The sequence below is a fragment of the Podarcis filfolensis genome (genome assembly GCF_964270895.1).
Source record: "Podarcis filfolensis genome assembly, chromosome: 16".
Lineage (NCBI taxonomy): Eukaryota > Metazoa > Chordata > Lepidosauria > Squamata > Lacertidae > Podarcis > Podarcis filfolensis.
The window spans coordinates 11,776,466-11,793,885 of record NC_139620.1 but is presented as its reverse complement, the minus strand read 5'-3'; the positions used below and the strand labels follow the sequence as shown (position 1 = coordinate 11,793,885).

Genomic DNA, 17,420 nt, shown 5'->3' with positions numbered 1-17,420 from the left:
ACCGTTAACAAACTACAATCCCCATGATTCTTGGAGCGGGGGGGAAATGTGCTTTATAATGTGCTTTATGGTGTGTACGCAGCCTTGTTCAGCAGTTTGAACATCACAGCTGTGGAAAAGGAGAGGAGAAGGCCAGGACCACAACCCAGATATCAAAGGCCACAACCTCCCTTTCCTAGTTGGGCCTTTCTTCCCTGGAGATGGCGTAGTTGTTGTGAGTGACTCAGGCTAGGAAGCTGTAAGCTGGGGAAATTCCCATCCCACTCTAAGATCAGCGATGAGCGACATTTAATGATGTTTATGACCCAGTGCCACAGCACTCTTCTGCCTCCTTAAAGGGCCCACAACCTTAAATCTCAAAAGCAGCTTGCACTTAGATTTCATTTTGCTCAGGCTTGCATGGCATGCTGACCTCTTAACAAGCAAGCCCCTCAGTTTGCTGACATCTGTGGCTATGTACACACCATACACTGAGGACCCCTTCAGACTTCTTTTTTATTTCACGCTCGTGATGATTTGCGTTCCTAGTGCTATCAGAGCAGTCACACAGGTTCCTACGTTCAATACCATTTGTACCTGCAAAGGTGCTTTTGGGGGGGAGGGAGGTCCCCACACTGCTTCCCTTCCAAGCAGTGCATATCCTGCTGAAATTCAGGAATGTTTTACACCACAAAAGTTCTGGCATATTTTTCTCCCACTTTTGTTTGTTTGTTGGTACTATAGCCCTTCTGAACAGCATTAATGGCCCCGTCTGCACTATTTCAAGCCGTTTCATTGCACTTTAAACAGTCATGGCCCCCCCCCCCCGAATTCTGGGAACTGTAGTTCATTAAGGGTGCTGAGAATTATTTTTGTTGTTGTTTAGTTGTTTAGTCGTGTCCGACTCTTCGTGACCCCATGGACCAGAGTGCGCCAGGCATTCCTGTCTTCCACTGCCTCCCACAGTTTAGTCAGACTCATGCTGGTAGCTTCGAGAACACTGTCCAACCATCTCGTCCTCTGTCGTCCCCTTCTCCTTGTGCCCTCCATCTTTCCCACCATCAGGGTCTTTTCCAGGGGGTCTTCTCTTCTCATGAGGTGGCCAAAGTATTGAAGCCTCAGCTTCAGGATCTGTCCTTCCAGTGAGCACTCAGGGCTGATTTCCTTCAGAATGGATAGGTTTGATCTTCTTGCAGTCCATGGGACTCTCAAGAGTTTCCTCCAGCACCATAATTCAAAAGCATCAATTCTTCGGCGATCAGCCTTCTTGATGGTCCAGCTCTCACTTCCATATGATCACTATTTCCCCTGAATGGGTTACAATTCCCAGAGTGGTTTAATACTCAATAATCCTTCTTCCCAGGGAACTTTGGGAATTGTAGCTCTGTGAGGGGAATGGGGCTCTCTCTTAACAACTCCCAGCACCCTTAACAAACTACAGTTCCCAGATTTGGTGAGGGAAGCCATGACTGTTTAAAGTGCAATGAAACGGCTTGAAATAGTGCAGATGGGGACAAAGGTGTATCACTGAGGAAGTTTCTCTGAACAAACTAGTACCGTATCCTTTTTTTTCTTTTCTTGAGGGTGTGCTTTAAATGTATATACAGCCAGCCTCAGTGCCTTAAAGCACTTTCCGCATTTACTGTTCCTTGACTACCACCACCCAACATCTGGCAGCATAATAATTGCCACCCCAGGACTCTCCCTCTCCCATAATCTATAAAATGGGTGCAAGACTTCCCCCAATCTCTTCTGCAACCTTTAGAACCACCTTTGCAGGTGGTCTCAAGAGAGACCCGTATCACAGGTCCTGGGATTTCAGAAATCCTGAAAAGTGGTTGATGGATTAAGTATCTACTGTTTTGGCAGCATGGCCCTAGATGGAATTTCAGTGTTCTCAAAATACATGTGTGGATTTTATCCTCCCAACAACCCTATGAGGTAGGCTTGGCTGAGAGCAAAAGAGATAATGATAATAATAATAATAATAATAATAATAATAATAGATTGAATTAATATCCTGTCGTCTTTTCTCCAAGGAGCTCAAGGTGGCTTGCATGCTTCTCCCCCTCCTCATTTAATCCCCACACAACAACCCTGGGCAGCGACTGTCCCCATGCCCATCCAGTGTGCTTTATGGCCAAGTGGGGATTTGAACCCTGGTCTCTCCCAGGTCCACACTTCCACAGTGAACTGATCATAGGATGGAGAGAATTGGTCTGCCATTAGCGGTGGAAGCTAAGTAGAGCCTCCAGCCATAGGGGCAGTCTACCTCAGAGGACCAATTTGCTGCTAGGTGGAAAAAAATGTGAGCTTTCCAGAAGAAGCTGTTTGGCCTCAATGCAAGAACATGAGAAGAGAAAATGAACCTGCTGGATCAGGCCAATGGCTCATCTAGTCCAGCTTCCTGTTTTCACAGCGGCCATCCAGGTGCCTGTGGAGACACTCTCCTCTACTGTTTGTGGCTAGCAGGACGCACAAACTGAACCCAGGTCTCCCCCGATCTGAATCCGACACCCTAAACCTAGAAGTGGGGGAGCGGGCGGGCTCCCTTACAATACGATAATCTTTATTGTCATGTCCCATACAGAACAGCGAAATTGAAAAATCTACATCAGACATTCAAAAACCAACAAGCCAGCTATCCTAGCCTGGTTAGCCCCTAAAAACTCTGATACCCCATAATTGAATACAATATACTCACATAGAGACTACCTTAAAGGTAACGGTAAAGGGACCCCTGACCGTTAGATCCAGTTGTGGCCAACTCTGGGGTTGCGGCGCTTATCTCGCTTTATTGGCCGAGGGAGCCGGCGTACAGCTCATGTGGCCAGCAAGACTAAGCCGCTTCTGGCGAACCAGAGCAGCACACGGAAACGCCGTTTACCTTCCCGCTGGAGCGGTACCTATTTATCTACTTGCACTTTGATGTGCTTTTGAATTGCTAGGTTGGCAGGAGCTGGGACCGAGCAACGGGAGCTCACTCCATCACGGGGATTTGAACCACCTAGGCTCTGTGGTTTAACCCACAGCGCCCTAGAGACTACCTTCCACTGCGTTTAAAACCAAAATCACATTTGAATAGAAACTGTTTCTTAGGCGGCTAGTCCTAGTCTTTATAACCCTGTACCTTCTTCCAGAAGGCAGAAGCTGAAAGATATCATTTCTGGGGTGCACACTATCCTGCACTATCTCTGCAGCTTTCTTATGGCACCTGGAAGCATAGATTTGATCCAAGGTTGGAAGAGTGCACCCAATTATTCTCTCCGCAGTCTTTACAACCTTGGACAGCGTTGTTTTCCCCCTGACCGTGCAGCTCCCAAACCACATACACAGACCTTAAGTTAATGTTGTTGGGACTCCAACTCCCATCAGCCCCCTGCCAGCATGGACACTGGCCAGGGATGATGGGAGTTGGAGTCTTAACAACATCTGGAGCTTCTCTAACCACTGCACCGCACGGCCTACTTTCCCGGGCAGGTTTCTCCAGAAGTAAGCCCTCGCCACCATCCCCGCGGGGCTTACGCGCGCTCGGAGCACTGCGCGCCGGAGTCCTCGCCCCCAGCCCCACCACGCAGCTCCTCCTTCCTCCGCTCCCTCCAAGAAGGAACCGGGCGGTCTCTTTAAGCGCCTTCTCCCGGGCCGTTCCCACCCCTGCGCGCAGTCCCCGCCCAGGGAGAGGCAGCGGCGGCGGTTCCGCACGGGCAGCGGGGGTCCCGGGCCAGGAGCGCCGCAGCCATGGCCGGGGCGCGCCCGGAGGTCCACGCGCTCCAGCTGGAGCCCCTGAAGGTCCCGGAGACCCTGATGAAAGGCAGCAAGTTCATCAAATGGGACGAGGTGAGTCTCGGAGGGCGGGACGAGCCCACATCTCCCCCTTCCTTGCGTTGCAAACTTTTCTTGCAAAATAGCCACCCTCCCTCTTGCAGGCTTGCTTTGATCTTAAGAGAGGATCCCCTTTTCAGTGGGGTGGGTGCGTGGGCCACCAGAAGCCCCCGTTCCCTCACTTATGCCCTCGCTTCAGATTGTCGGTCTTTTCTGCGCAACAGTCTGTTTCCATGCCCGTGTACCCCATTGGTTTACTTTTGGGGGAACCGCCAGACTTCCAAAAGTAAAGATTTGGTAGTTTGCCCATTTCCCCTGCTTTCCCCCTTCTCTTATTCTGCTGCTGCCTCTGGGTTTTTTTTGTGGGGTGGTGGATCCTTTCTGGGAAGCAATCTTGTCCCCTATCTGTATCTTTACACCCCACTGTTTTATTTACTGGGGGTTCCCTTCTTGTAGAGAGAAATATATTATTCCTTTGTCCTCCTACACTTTAGACCTCCTTTTTGACTCCCTCTCTACATTACTCTCTGCCTCCTTCCCCCCTTATCTACCATGACACTCCTAAATTCCATTCCTTTGCAAACTCCCCAATTCTTTACATTTGAGTTTTATTTTATTCATTTATTTTTTTGGCGGTTTCATGCAAACTTTGTTGCAGAAACAAATCCCCCCCCTCTTTTCACTTATCTGCAGCTCCCCCATGGTTTGCATAGGGACGCCCCTTCCCAAAGGAGAGAAAAAAGGTCTCTGTATTAAGTGGGGACCCCCCCCACTTCCTTGAAAGAGTATTTCTTTTCTCCATCAGTCTTGGGAAGCCCCCTTCCCAGTCCCTAATTCCTAATTCTGCTATTTATTTCTTTTTGGCTTCTATTTCTTATACCCACAATTCACAGCAGAGCAACAACCTGGGAAGGGGTTGGAGAGAACACGGGGGTCCCCTCTGACTTGTTTGTTTCACCCCACCCTATCTCTTCCTTTAGTAGAACCACTTTTCCTTGGAAAAGACCTTCTCAGTGGGCCCCCCAGCTGCCTTTTCCTCTCCTTGAATCCTTGAATATCCCTTATAGCATATCTCCAACACAGTCCTCCAACTTCCACTTTCAAACTTCAGCCTGACCCTCCCCTGTCTCGCTTTCCTGTCCCCCTTGCCCCCAAGCGTGACCTCTCCAAGGCTCCCTTGCCCTGAGCTGTCAAGGCACCGGGTGGAGTTGATGCCTTTCCCCTCCCACTCTTTCTGCTTTCTCTCTTTTTCTCCTGTTAGCCTGACTCTTTCTGGAGACAGATCCCTCCTTGCCTTTTTTCGCTTTTTCAGGAACTTTAACCTCCCTAAGTCTTCAAATCGAGATATCTTTTTGCCTTCCTTGCGCCGGAAGGATTTTTTTCTTTAAATGTGCAATGCGCTGGGTGGTATCTAGGGAGACAAGAAGCATTTCCGCCCCCCCCCTTCCAACATTTCCAACTTTTTCTCAGTGTTTATAAAAAGAGCGAGGCTTTGTTGGACCCTCTGTTGACTGCCAGCCCCCTATCCCTGTCTCTCCCCCAGCCCACCCGCCCCCATTTAGTTTCCGGTGCATTTATACTCCCATGTGCCCTGAATGTTGATTTTGGTGTGTGTACATTTTATGAACATGAAGTGTTTTTTATTATAAAAAAGAGATTGTGTACTGTACTGCAATTCACAGGGGTTCTCTATGGGACAGGGGTGTTCTCTATAGGGGAATCTGCCTGCAAGGGGACTGGCCAAACCTTTGGAGTGTGTGTATGCTCATGGGGTGCACTCAGTGGGGTGCATTCTTGCGGCAGATGCATACAGGCCTGCCCCACTGAGCCACTTAGACCCAAAATTGAAGCAAAGACAGGCTCTGAAGCTTTATGAGTTTGGGTCTGTCTTGGAGATGGGCAGATGGTGTCGGGTGTGGGGAGAGTTTATCATCTTCTTCTTCTTTGGCGATCACTCGTAGCCGAGTAAGATTGTCTTCCATAAACACGGTTTTAACAATGTAAGTGACTCTGGAGGCCAATTCTGGATTCACACGTCCTTCCACAGTGGAGATATTGGTTTCCAGGCAGGAGTTGATCACGGTGTGGATTTGCCAAGCGTACCTTCCTCTTAGCACGTTTCTCCCTTGCGTCCTGAGTTCGAGTGTCTTCAAAGCCCATGACACCTTTGGTAAAGGCTGTTTTCCACTGGAGCGCTCGCAGGCAAGGGTTTCCCAATTGTTGGTGTTTATACTACATTTTTAAAGATTTGCCTTGAGACAGTCTTTGAACCTCTTTTGTTGACCACCAGCATTACACTTTCCATTTTTAAGTTCGGAATAGAGTGTAGTTGCTTTGGAAGAACTGGAAGGGAGGTAGAGGCCTGAGGCCCTTGGTGGAAGAGTGAGGTTAAAAGCCAATAAATATTATAAGTGGAACCTTGAATGAGTAGATGGGTGGCATTTGAATTGTGGGGATGGATTTGGCAGATCAGCCTGAATGGGGCTTTGGGTGTTTACAGCGAAGGGACCCACTGGATCACTTCATTGGGGCCCAGTGATTTTGGGGCAGAAATAAGAAAACCTTGATTATTTCCTCCATTCCCTTAGGGCCTTGGTTACTGGGGGGCAGGAACAAGCTGCTTCTGACTTCTGCCCCCCCTTACTTTCCTTCCTTCGGCCCTGCTGGGGGTTTCACAATCTAAGCACTATGACAACAGCCCTCTTGGCCTTCCTTCCTTTTGCTCTATCCAACCCCAAAAAAGGAAGCCCAGAGCCTTAGGCAAGAAAAAAAAGACATACAAGCTAGATCAATGGGCCTGGGCCTCTCTCATTGATCAAAGGGGATTTTTGTGTCAGGGAGAGGGGGGCAGATAGTGGGGGGCAGGCAATCACCCCTTAGTAGAGAAGATTCAGGACTTAAGGGAAGGAATTCAGGACTTGTCCTGATTGAAACTGTTAAGGAAAAATGCTAAGGGAAGCTCCAGTACATGCAAAGTGATATTTTCTCTTTGTGCACATGTGTGTGTGTTTTGTATACACACCCCAGACTCCTGTGTCAGAATACTATGGGGAGGGTCAGCATGGATGGGGCAGTCTATCTCCTTCTGTGAGAGGAAAACTGGGCGAAAGTTTGGTGTTGACAAGAAATCTCTGACACTGGTTTGTGGTTTGTGTGTAAACACGCTCACAGTTTTGTGTCTTATCTGTGGGTGTTCACTCGGGGGGGGGGGGGGAAGGGTGAAGTTCCCTCCTGGTGAGGAACCATAGTCTCAGTTTTCTTTTCTTTTTACCAAAGAGTCAGGTTTTTAGCATTCGTAGAACCTGAGATAGGAGGCAAAATATACAGACAATATTTTCATTTTGGGCTGAGGAATCAGCCTGCTTGCTGCTTTCAGCGTTTTACTCTTCCTTGCTGGAAAAATTCCTGCAAACACCCACAATCTCACCCAGTCTCTGCCCCCCGCCCAGAAGATCTCTTCTAAAATGTGGCTAATTCATAGTGTGTGTGGGGTGGGGTATGTGGGCCTAGTGATTTGTGGCATCCTGTGCCAGGCCACATTGGTGCTGGAAGGGTGGCAGGCTTTTTGGAGGCAAGACGTGTCAAATGGGCCTGGTTTGAGAGAGGTGCATGTGTGTGCATGTGTGATATAATCTGGGGGTGAGGGAAAGCAAGGGATTTTGCAACCCTCAACTGCCCATATTTCTTCTATGCCCCACACTCTGATTGTTTGCTACTTTCTCTCCCCGCCTTTTTTTTTACCCAAGGATGTGAATCTAATGACTATTTGCACAGCCTGAGGAAACATGTTTCTGAGGTGTCTGCCAAATGACACCCCCAATGGCCCTCTTCCCCCCCTCCTTTCGCCTCAGAAATGCTTCTCAAACAGCTGTGAGGACAAAACCTCTCTCGGGGGAATCCTGTTTCTTGCCTGGAATGGTCGAAGATGGAGAGCTCATCTGCCGGGCCAACACTGCAAACAACATGGGGAAACAAGGAATACTTTCCCTTCTTCCCTCCCCTGTCTGGTTCTGATCTTAATTCTCCTCATTCCCCAGCATCCCAGCCCAGATCTGCGGGGCCAGAATGTCAAGCAGCAAATTGCGCCTAATTTCCCCCTTCCCATCCGTTTCCTTTCAAAACAGCTCTCAAAAACGGATAATTTCCCAGGTCAGTTAATTTCCCTGGGGGGAGAGTGGTAGCAATTGCCTCAATCTCTCTTTGATCTTTGTCAGCTGAGCCTGCCTCACAGGGCTATTGTGAGGATAAAATGGGGGGGCAGGTGTCTATGTTGTGGAGGGAATCTCCATGTTTGCTAGGAAAGAGGAAGAAAGTCATTCTACTTAGAGTAGAGCCATTTAAATTAATGGTTCCCAGTTAATCATGTGGATTGAATTTAGTGGGTCTACTCTGAATAGGAGTAACGTATTGGAGACAACCTGTAGTTTAAAAGAATCATAGAATTGTAGAGTTGGAAAGGACCATGCGTGTAATCTAGTCCAACTCCTGCAATGCAGGATTATTTTGTCCAACGTGGGATTCGAACCCATGACCTTGAGTTCAAGAGTTTCTTGCTCTCCTGACTGACATATCCTGAGGGGTGCAACAGGTTCATACAGATGGGTGGCTTCACTGGGGCTTGTAGGATTAGGCAGGGCAATCTGAATGGGGTTTTGTGTGCTTCCACTTTCCAGCAAATGAAGAGCTCATCTTGAGGTTCCCCTCATTCTTCTTCCTGCCCTATCCTGATATCAGGGTGCCCTTTGCTTCTCTTAAGTACCCTTGAAATCGCTGCTGGCATGTGATGGCGATATTGACATTTAAACGTTTTGGGTTATTTTGGGGGGGATGCCTTGTGTTTTGCCTTTCCACCCTCTATTGCTCCTCACCCACCCCCAGAAATATCAATGTGTGAGCATTAGATACGATCCCTGACTGACTTTGCCTCCGCCCAGGTTCTCATTTTTACAGCGGTTTCCTTATCATAAGTGGGAGAGCCTGGAACAATGATTCCCGTTCAATGTTCCCACGGCGATAACAGTCCAGAGGGCAGCTGATGAGGGAAGGGCTCTCTGTGTGGGTGGGTGATGTAAGATTTGCGGGGTGGGAGCATGCTGTTACAGAGCTGCTTGGAAATGGCCCCCCCACTCTGGAGTCCTTTGCAGTGTCCGGAACCAGCTCCCGGCCTCCAGTGCCCACCCCCATTTCCTTTTCATCTCCAGACAGAGTTTCAGGGTCTCTGGGTATTTAGCGTGCTGGCCAATGGGAGTGCATATGGTCTCTATTAAAATTCCTGTCTTGTGAGCTCCCCCCACCCCACTAATACAGGGCCTAAGGGGGATTCCCACAGCCCTGTGATGCCATGGATGGAGGGTGGGGGTAAGTTTGAGAGGGTGTGCTGAGAACAGCCAAATCCTTTCAGATGACAAAGGCAAAGTGTGAGGTGGTGGGTAGGAACTTCATAGTTGCTTCTGTGTAGTGTGGAGCGTAATGCAGTGAAATAAAATCTTTGACAGGGAAAATAGGATTTTGTGTGCAGTTTTATATTAATCAAATCTTTGCAAACTGGCACAGCCAAATGCAGGTTACCCTGTTTGTATTTATACAGTTGGGCCGCATTCTTACTGTACATTTAACGCACATTTTTGGCCTGCAGGATTATTGGGAACTGTAGTTGGCTAAGGGTGCTAAGAACCATAGCTCTGTGAGAGGTGAAATACAGTTCCCAGGATTATTGGGGGTGGGGGAGGATGGGCTTTAAATGTATGGTGTGTAAGCAGTCTTTAAAAAATGGAGGAGGCTTGGTGGTGTGTGTGTGGAACCTTGATTCAATATGTTTTTATTAGATTATCATTCTACCCTGCAAAGAGCTCAGAGCATATACAGGGTTGGGGTTTTCTCCCTTTACCACTTTATTATTGCAAGAACCCTGTGAGGTAGGTTAAGTCAAATGAGGCGTAACCAGGATCTCCCACTGAACTTCATGGCTGAGTAGCGGAATTTGAATCCAGGGCTCGAGGTTTATGAGTCAGTGCGTCTGCCCAAGACTTATTTAAGAACTCAAATGTGAAATTGCTGGTCTAACAAAAATAATGTTTTTTACTGGATGATTAGGGCATAGCTGAGCACGACACTAGTTTTTTGAAAAGGGATGCAGAAATGATGCCTCTTAGCTTAATGTCTGTCCCATGAGAATTGGTAGAAAGCATGATTAAAGCTAGAATGATAAAGAATGTTAAACGATAAGCCTTGCTGAGGAAGAATCAGCAAGGCTTTTGCAAAGAGAAAGCCATTCTTGGCAACCTTGTGCTAATTTCCCTAGATTTCCAAAAACCTTTTGACAGAATCTCTGGCCAAAGGATTTTTAGTAAACTTTTGTGCATTGCCTTAATGGATTGTTATTTGCTTAAAGAATAAATTGTAGGGATAAGTATACATTTCTCACGGTCGTGGGGAGGGAGCTGGATCTGTATTGTTTGGGTCTGGTGCTGTTTAACATTCATAAGTGATCTTGAGTCAGGGGTGAGCAGTGAGCTAGCCAAGTTTGTGAGTGACAGCAAACTATTCAGTATGGCGACAATCTGAGCAGACTACAAATATCTCCACTGGACGAACAGCCAACAAAAACAGCAACTGGGGTTTAGTGTAAGTAAGCGTAAAGGGTTTCATATATAAACATATAAACCGGTTTGTTCCGAACTGGTAGAGGCTAACTAGAAAAGGGAGATCCTGGGGTTGTGCTGGATAACTCTATGAAAACATCAACCTGCTTTGTGTGTCAGCACCAACAAGGAGAGATTCCTTGCTGGGGATTCTTAGGCAAGCTATCTGAAAGCAGACCTGCCAGTTTCGTAAAGCTTCCAAATAAATATATGGCGCAAGACTGTTTGAATACTATGTATGGTTCTGACTAACCAGTCTCAAAAAAGGATATCACAGAGCTGCAGAAAGTGCAGTTGAAATGATCAGGGGGGCTGAAGCAACTCCTCTATATTAGGAAAGTTTGAGACATGTTTGAACTTTTTAGCTTAGAACTTCAGCTGTAAGCTTCCAGATGGGCTCCCAACTCCCGTCAGCCCCAGTCAGTGTAGCTAATGCCCAGGGATGATAAAGAGGGGTCTTATCAACATCTGGAAGGCTACAGGTTTCCTAATCTAGTCTAGGGAGACATAATCGACGTAATTAAGACTTATAACGTTATACATGGTGTGAAGAAAGTGAGTGAGTGAGAGAGAGAGGTCCCTTTGCTTTCCCTCAGAACCGTGGGTTGTGTAAGGAAGCTGAATGAGCAAAGACGAAAGGAAGTGTTTCTTCACATAGGTCACATTCGCACCATACATGTAAAGCACATGGCTTCCCCTAAAGTGTCCTGGGAACTGTCCTTTGTTAAGGGGTGTGTGAATTATAGCTCTCTGAGGGGCAACCTACAGTTCCCAGGGTTCTCTGGGGGAAGACATGACTGCTTAAGAGTGGTATAGTTAGCCTTTCAATGTATGGTGGTGTGGATACAGGAGTTGTGCATTGTTAACCTATGGAATTAGCTGCTGCAGGATACTGTGATGGCCAGTAGCTAAGGTGGATTTATTTATTTGTTGTTTGTTTATAGAATTCATATCCCCCACCCCGGGCACTTAAATAAATTGATGTTGGAGGGAAAGCCTGATGGCGAGGTACCTGCTAGTTTAGGTTTCCCACAACGCCATGCTACACATTTACAATGGCAGCTGCCTGCCTCACAGTGGATCAGGGGAAGCCAGCACAATGCTCTCCTAGAGGTTGTTGGACTCAAACTCCCATCAGCCCCACTCAGTTTGGCCTACAATTAGGCGATAATGTTGTCGTTCAACAACTAAATTGGAGGGCACTACATCCTCTACCCCTGTGGTGCGTGGTATCCAACTAAGTCCTACTCGGAGAAGACCCATTGGAATGAATGGACTTGAGCTTAGTCATGGTCGTTGATTTCAATGGCTCTACTCTGAGGAGGGCTAACATGGATACAGCCCAAGACAAATTGTAAACTAGAGAAGGAGGGCGGCAGAGGGGGTCCAGCCGGCGCCAGGGGGCTCTTGGCAGCTGCCAGAAAATGCCTGGTGCTGACGCCAAGCCTGATTCTCCCCACTTTTCCCAGGCCACTTACTTTCCTGTGCAAGACTTAGGGGGTCTCCTTTGGAGCGTTCCTGCTTTGAATGCCATCGGATCTGGGCGTGGGCTCTTTCCTGCTGTTTGGCTGGAGACCTGAGCTTATTGTGCAGATCCTAATGAACCCTATTAAGTGTTTTTGCAGATGAGCGGTAGGCTCTTTCTCCTCCATTTCCTAAGCTGTCCCTTACACACCTCAGCTTCCGAGGCTAATTTCAGGTATTGAGTGGTGATGTGAGCTGTGTGTTGATAAAAGGTATTAAAAGGACTGAGGGCAAGTGGGGGTGAGGATGGAGCCCCTAAAGAGCTTGGATGATGGTAGTGAGAGAAGCTTTCCCCCCAAGCTGGGTGGGTCTAAGTTAAAGACTGAAAGATTTACAGGCTGAATTTAATAGTCACAAGCGGGGCCTACGATAACATGTCACAGTAAAATGTTTGGGAAAGGCCATACCTCCTTGCATGCCAATGGTCTCGGGTGAAATCCCTGGCATCTTCAGGTAGGGCTGGGAGAGTCCCTTGTCTGAAATCTTGGAGAGCTGTTGCCACTCTGTGCTAGACAGACCCAGTGGCCTGACTCTGCATGAGGCAGCTACCTATGTTCCTATTTAAAACAGCCGTTCGTTGAGAACCATGAGGACTAGAATCTCTATTTTAAGGGGAGCAACCATAGTTTGGCTGTTGAGCACCTGCATTCCATGCACAAGGTCCCAGTTTCAGTCCTGGGTATGGCTGGCAAAGACCCCTTGCCTGAAAAACCTGGAGAGATGCTTCCAGTCAGTGTGAAGACAATACTGAGTTTGATAGACCAGCCATCTGACTTAGTATAAGGCAGCTTCAAATATACCTATTGTGGGTTTCTAGGTCTGGGTTTCTCTTCTCCCACCCCCTGAAGTCAGTCACTATTCTGTGGCCACTGAACATGGTCAGTCATCACTAAGATGTTTGGGGGCTTTCCATCTCTAGGTTTGTTTGTGTCTATAAGGATTTTTTTGTACTTCAGGACACCACAGGGTTTCCTCAAGCCTGCTGGTGACCTCTGTCTTTTTCAAAAACACACACATTTTATTGGTTTTTCAGATAGAAACAGAATTAACGAATTAACATCAACAAATGAAACTCCCTCCCAGCTTCGCTACTCAAATGCCGTAGTGGGAAGCCTGCAAGCAAGGCCTGGGTTCAACAGCACTTTCCCCACTTGGGATTTCCAGAAGTCGGTGTTCAGAAACATACTGCCTGTGACAATGAATGCAACAAAGGCAGAGCATTCCCTTAACCTTCATTAATTTGTCTAATAATAATAATAATAATTTATTTGTACCCCACCGATCTGACTGGGTTGCCCCAGTCACTCTAGGTGGCTTCCAACCATACCTGTCAACGTTTCCCTTTTTTAAAGGGAAATTCCCTTATTCTGAATAGGATTCCTCGCAAGAAAAGGGAAAAGTTGACAGCTATGCTTCCAACAGAATTTAAAAATACAGTGGTGCTTTGGTTTATGAACTTAATCCATTCCGGAAGTCCATTCTTAAACCAAAACTGTTCTTAAACTGAGGTGCGCTTTCCCTAATGAGGCCTCCCGCCACCGGTGCCTGTCCACCATTCGGGTTCCGTTCTTAGACCAAGGTAAAGTTCTCAAACCGGGACACTATTTCTGGTTTTGGAGAGTTTGTATACTGAATCGTTCTTAAACCAGACTATTCTTAAACCGAGGTACCACTGTATAACGAGACATCAAATATTAAAACCTTCCCATTACAGGACTGCTTTCAGATGTCTCTGGAAAGTCCTAGGTATAGTTGTTTATCTCTTTGACATCTGACAGACAGACATTCCACAGGGTGGGCACCAATACCAAGAAAGCCCTCTGCCTGGTTTCTTGTAGCTTCAAGTCTCGCAATGAGGAAACTGTTTACATCCCCCTTTAAAGCCTTATTGAGTTGTTGGCCATCACTACCTCAGGTGGGAGCAAATTCCATAATTTTAACTGTGTGAAGAAATGCTTCCTTCGAGTGTTACACGAGAGGGAGAACATTTTTTCCTTGTCCGCTTTCTCTACACTGTGCATTACACTGTATACACCTCAATCATGTCTCCTTGCCTTTTTTTCTAAACTGAAAAGCCCCAAATATTGTAACCGTTCCTTCACAGGGGAGTTGCTACACCCCCCGATCATTTTCTTATTTCCCAGGATTCTCTGGGACAACCAAAGAAATAAAGTTGTATAAAGACCGGTTTCAGTTTAGGTTGCCCTTTCCTGAACCTGCCATATCCATTTTTTCAGGTGAGGTGACTAGAATGGAACCCCCAAATGCGGCTGTGCCATAGATTTGTATAATGGCGTTATGAAACTGGCAATTTCTATTTTCAGCTCCTTTCCTAATGATTCCCAGCATGGAATTTGCCTTTTTCACAGCTGCTGCACACTGGGCACTACTGTGAGAGGCAGGGCCTCCAACTCCTAGGGACTGAGCCCTTTTGGGGGCCCTAGTATTTTGGGGAAGAAGGCTGGACCCCCCATGTTCAAAGGAGGAAAAGGAGGCCAAATGTGGAGCCGAGCATGACCCAGATTCTGTGGCCAGCTCCTTCTCCTCTTCCTGCCACAGAGGAGAAGGAGTGGGGAAGCAGACCGCAGCCAGTGGCGGCAGCAGCAGCAGTAGGAGATAGAGCTGCCGGCCATTGAACCCATGCTGCCACTGCGTTTGGCTCTCCCACTGGCTCCTCTCAACATCTCGATGTCATGTGCGTGACATCAGCACGTGCGTGACTTCTCCCTGGAAGTTGGTGTCTCAGGTGAGAGGGCTTGGGCCTCTCATACAAAAACCGCTAAGGCCTCAACCGTTCCCAAGATTCCTTGGGGCATGAAATCTTACGCTTGTATAAAACTGCTCTACAGGTAGATAGATACTTCATGATTCCAACTCAAATTGTTTTGGAATGGAGTTACCCATGGCGGGGAGAGTCGGTGGGGATCGTATTGCACCTTACTCCCCCCTGACACAGATCCTGTGCCTGTAACAGTTGCAACAACGGGCAGGTGTTCAGCATCTGCACCTCTGTGCCAGGAAAAGCTACACATGTTGAATTTCTGCCTCTTTCTGACAGTAAGAGCCGTTTGACGATGGAAAGAACTCCATCGGAAAGTGGTGGACTCTCTTTCATTGGAGGTTTCCGAACAGAGCTTGGATGGCCATCTGTCAGGGATTCCTCAGCTGTGATTCCTGCATTGCTGGGGGGTTGGACTAGATGACCCTTGGCGTCCCTTCCAGCTCTTTAATTATATGACTCTATATCAGGCTTTCATTGGGACAGCCTCTGCTCTGTGGAATAGCATTCCTCTTGAGGCACTTTCTGCACTTTCCGGAAACAATTGAAGTAATTTTTGTTGCGGCTGGCTTTCCCAGCTGAATAAATGGATCTTAGACACGGCAATTTTATATGGTTTTAGTTTTTATTACAAAAAACCCAAACCCGCATCTGCTGTTTGCATGCTTTTTAAAAAATGGTACGTCGCTTTGCAATGATTGTTTAGAAGGCAATTAATGAATCAATGATCATTTAAAAATGACTAAATTGAGAAAGCTGGAGAGAAAAGTTTTCAACCAACATTGAAAACTGTACAGTGTTGGGGCTTGCCTGACTTCTAAGGGAAGAGAATTCCAGAGAACTGGGAGTGCAAGGCACATGTTCGAGTCGCAACATGCTTTCTTGCAGGGGTGTGTGGCGCCATCAGCACATCTTAAGAACATTAGGAACTCCTCTGAAGATGGTTCAGAAACTTCAGCTGGTGCAGAATTCAGTGGCCAGGTTGCTCACCGGAGCAAGACGGTTTGAGCATATTACACCGATCCTGGTCCGACTACACTGGATACCAATTAGTTTCCGGGCCCAATTCAAAGTGCTCGTTTTGACCTATAAAGCTTTAAACAGCTCAGGACCGCAATACCTCAAGGGCCACCTCTTTATATATGAACCTACCCGGACTCTGAGATCATCTTCGGAGGCCCTTCTTCGTGTGCCGCCTCCTAGAGAGGTCCGGAGGGTGGCAACACAAGAACACGCCTTCTCTGCAGTGGCCCCCCATCTGTGGAATGCTCTCCCCAGGGAAGTTCGCCTGGTGCCTTCATTATACACCCTTAGGCACCAGGCAAAAACATTCCTTTTTAACCAGGCGTTTGGTTGATCTGATTAACATCCTACGCCCTTTTAAAATGTGGCTTTTTTGTGTGTGGGAGGGAGCTATTGGGTTGTTCTAATTTTTATTTTGTATTTTGTGGTTTTGTATTTTGATTTTATTCTGTGAACCGCCCTGAGACCCCCAGGTATAGAGCGGTATTTAAATTCAAAGAAGAGGAGGAGGAGGAGACCAAAGGCTTCTGCTGGATCAGACCAAAGGCTTCTGTAGCGCAGAATCCTCTCCCCTTGCAGTGGCCAGCCAGATGTCCCTATGGGACGCCCTAAAGTGCAGCATACTCGCCTCATGTGGTTCTCAGCAGCTGGTATTCAGGGGCCTATTGCCTCTGACAATGAACATCTTTAGCTGACTGGGGTGGGGTGTAGTGGGTGAGGCAGTTTGGTTCAGATCCATATCGGTACCAGTAGTCAAATTCTGAATCCAGCTCAGAAGCAAATTGGCAGCCAATGCAACACTTTCAGCAAAGGCATTATCTGTGGGTTACCCCCAAAAGCAACTGCCCTCGCTGTACAGGCAACTTCCAGTTTATGTGGCAGTTACGTTCCAAGGCATTGCGCATTTACATGAAATCGCCTACATTTGAAACGCCATTGGAGAAGCCTGCAGACACCTTCTAAACCTCTGGAAACTGTTGAAACGCCCTTTAAAAAACAGCAGCACTCCCTCCAAACCTACTTGCTCAAACTCCCAACTCTCCACAGGCCTCAACGGTCGGTGCAAAGGCTTGTGGGATAGCTAAGAGCTGGTTTTGTCCCGTTGTGCCTTTTTCGTGCCATTTTTGCCATTTTAAATGTCACTTCTGTGTTTGGCGCAATGCGTGTGTGCGCAGTCAGCATCCATTGGATGCATGTAAATTAGTCGTTGCCTGTACAATTTTTTGGCACCTGCTAAAAGCCTTTTTTGTTCACGAAAGCCTCCCCAGACATGTAGACATCTGTTTCACTACATCATCATAATTATTTAATAATACGTATTTTTTAAACGGTCTGATTTACGTTTTTCAAAAAGTGGTTTAAGGTGAGCTTGTTTTTAAGACTTGGTTTTTATCAGTGATTATCATGGTATATTCATATTGTATGCAAGTTGCTTAGAGGTTTCGGTGAATAAGCAATATATAGATTCTGTTCAATAAAATTAAATGACCTGTGTGTTGGCTCTTTGACACCGGCTGCGGCTTCCGGACTGAATTCAAGGGCAGCTCCAGGTAAAGCACATTACAGCAATCAGGCCTGAAAGTTATCAGTGTATGGACCACTGTTGCTGAGCTTCCATCCCTTACAAACCTGGTTGATCATTATGTCTTTCA

The 17,420-nt window shown here is 47.2% G+C and overlaps 1 protein-coding gene across 2 annotated transcripts in view; it reads left to right on the top strand.

The window, feature by feature from the left end:
• Positions 1-3,658: 3,658 nt before the first annotated feature.
• Positions 3,659-17,420, top strand: part of PLCB3 (phospholipase C beta 3) — a 71,432-nt gene continuing 57,670 nt past the window's right edge. Inside the window, exon 1 of one of the 2 annotated variants that reach the window (XM_083590987.1) lies at positions 3,659-3,816. In XM_083590987.1, coding sequence (XP_083447113.1) covers positions 3,718-3,816 — 99 coding nt within the window. In that variant the 5' untranslated portion in view covers positions 3,659-3,717. The remainder of the gene's footprint in view (positions 3,817-17,420) is intronic. The other variant, XM_083590986.1, reaches the window with a different exon arrangement.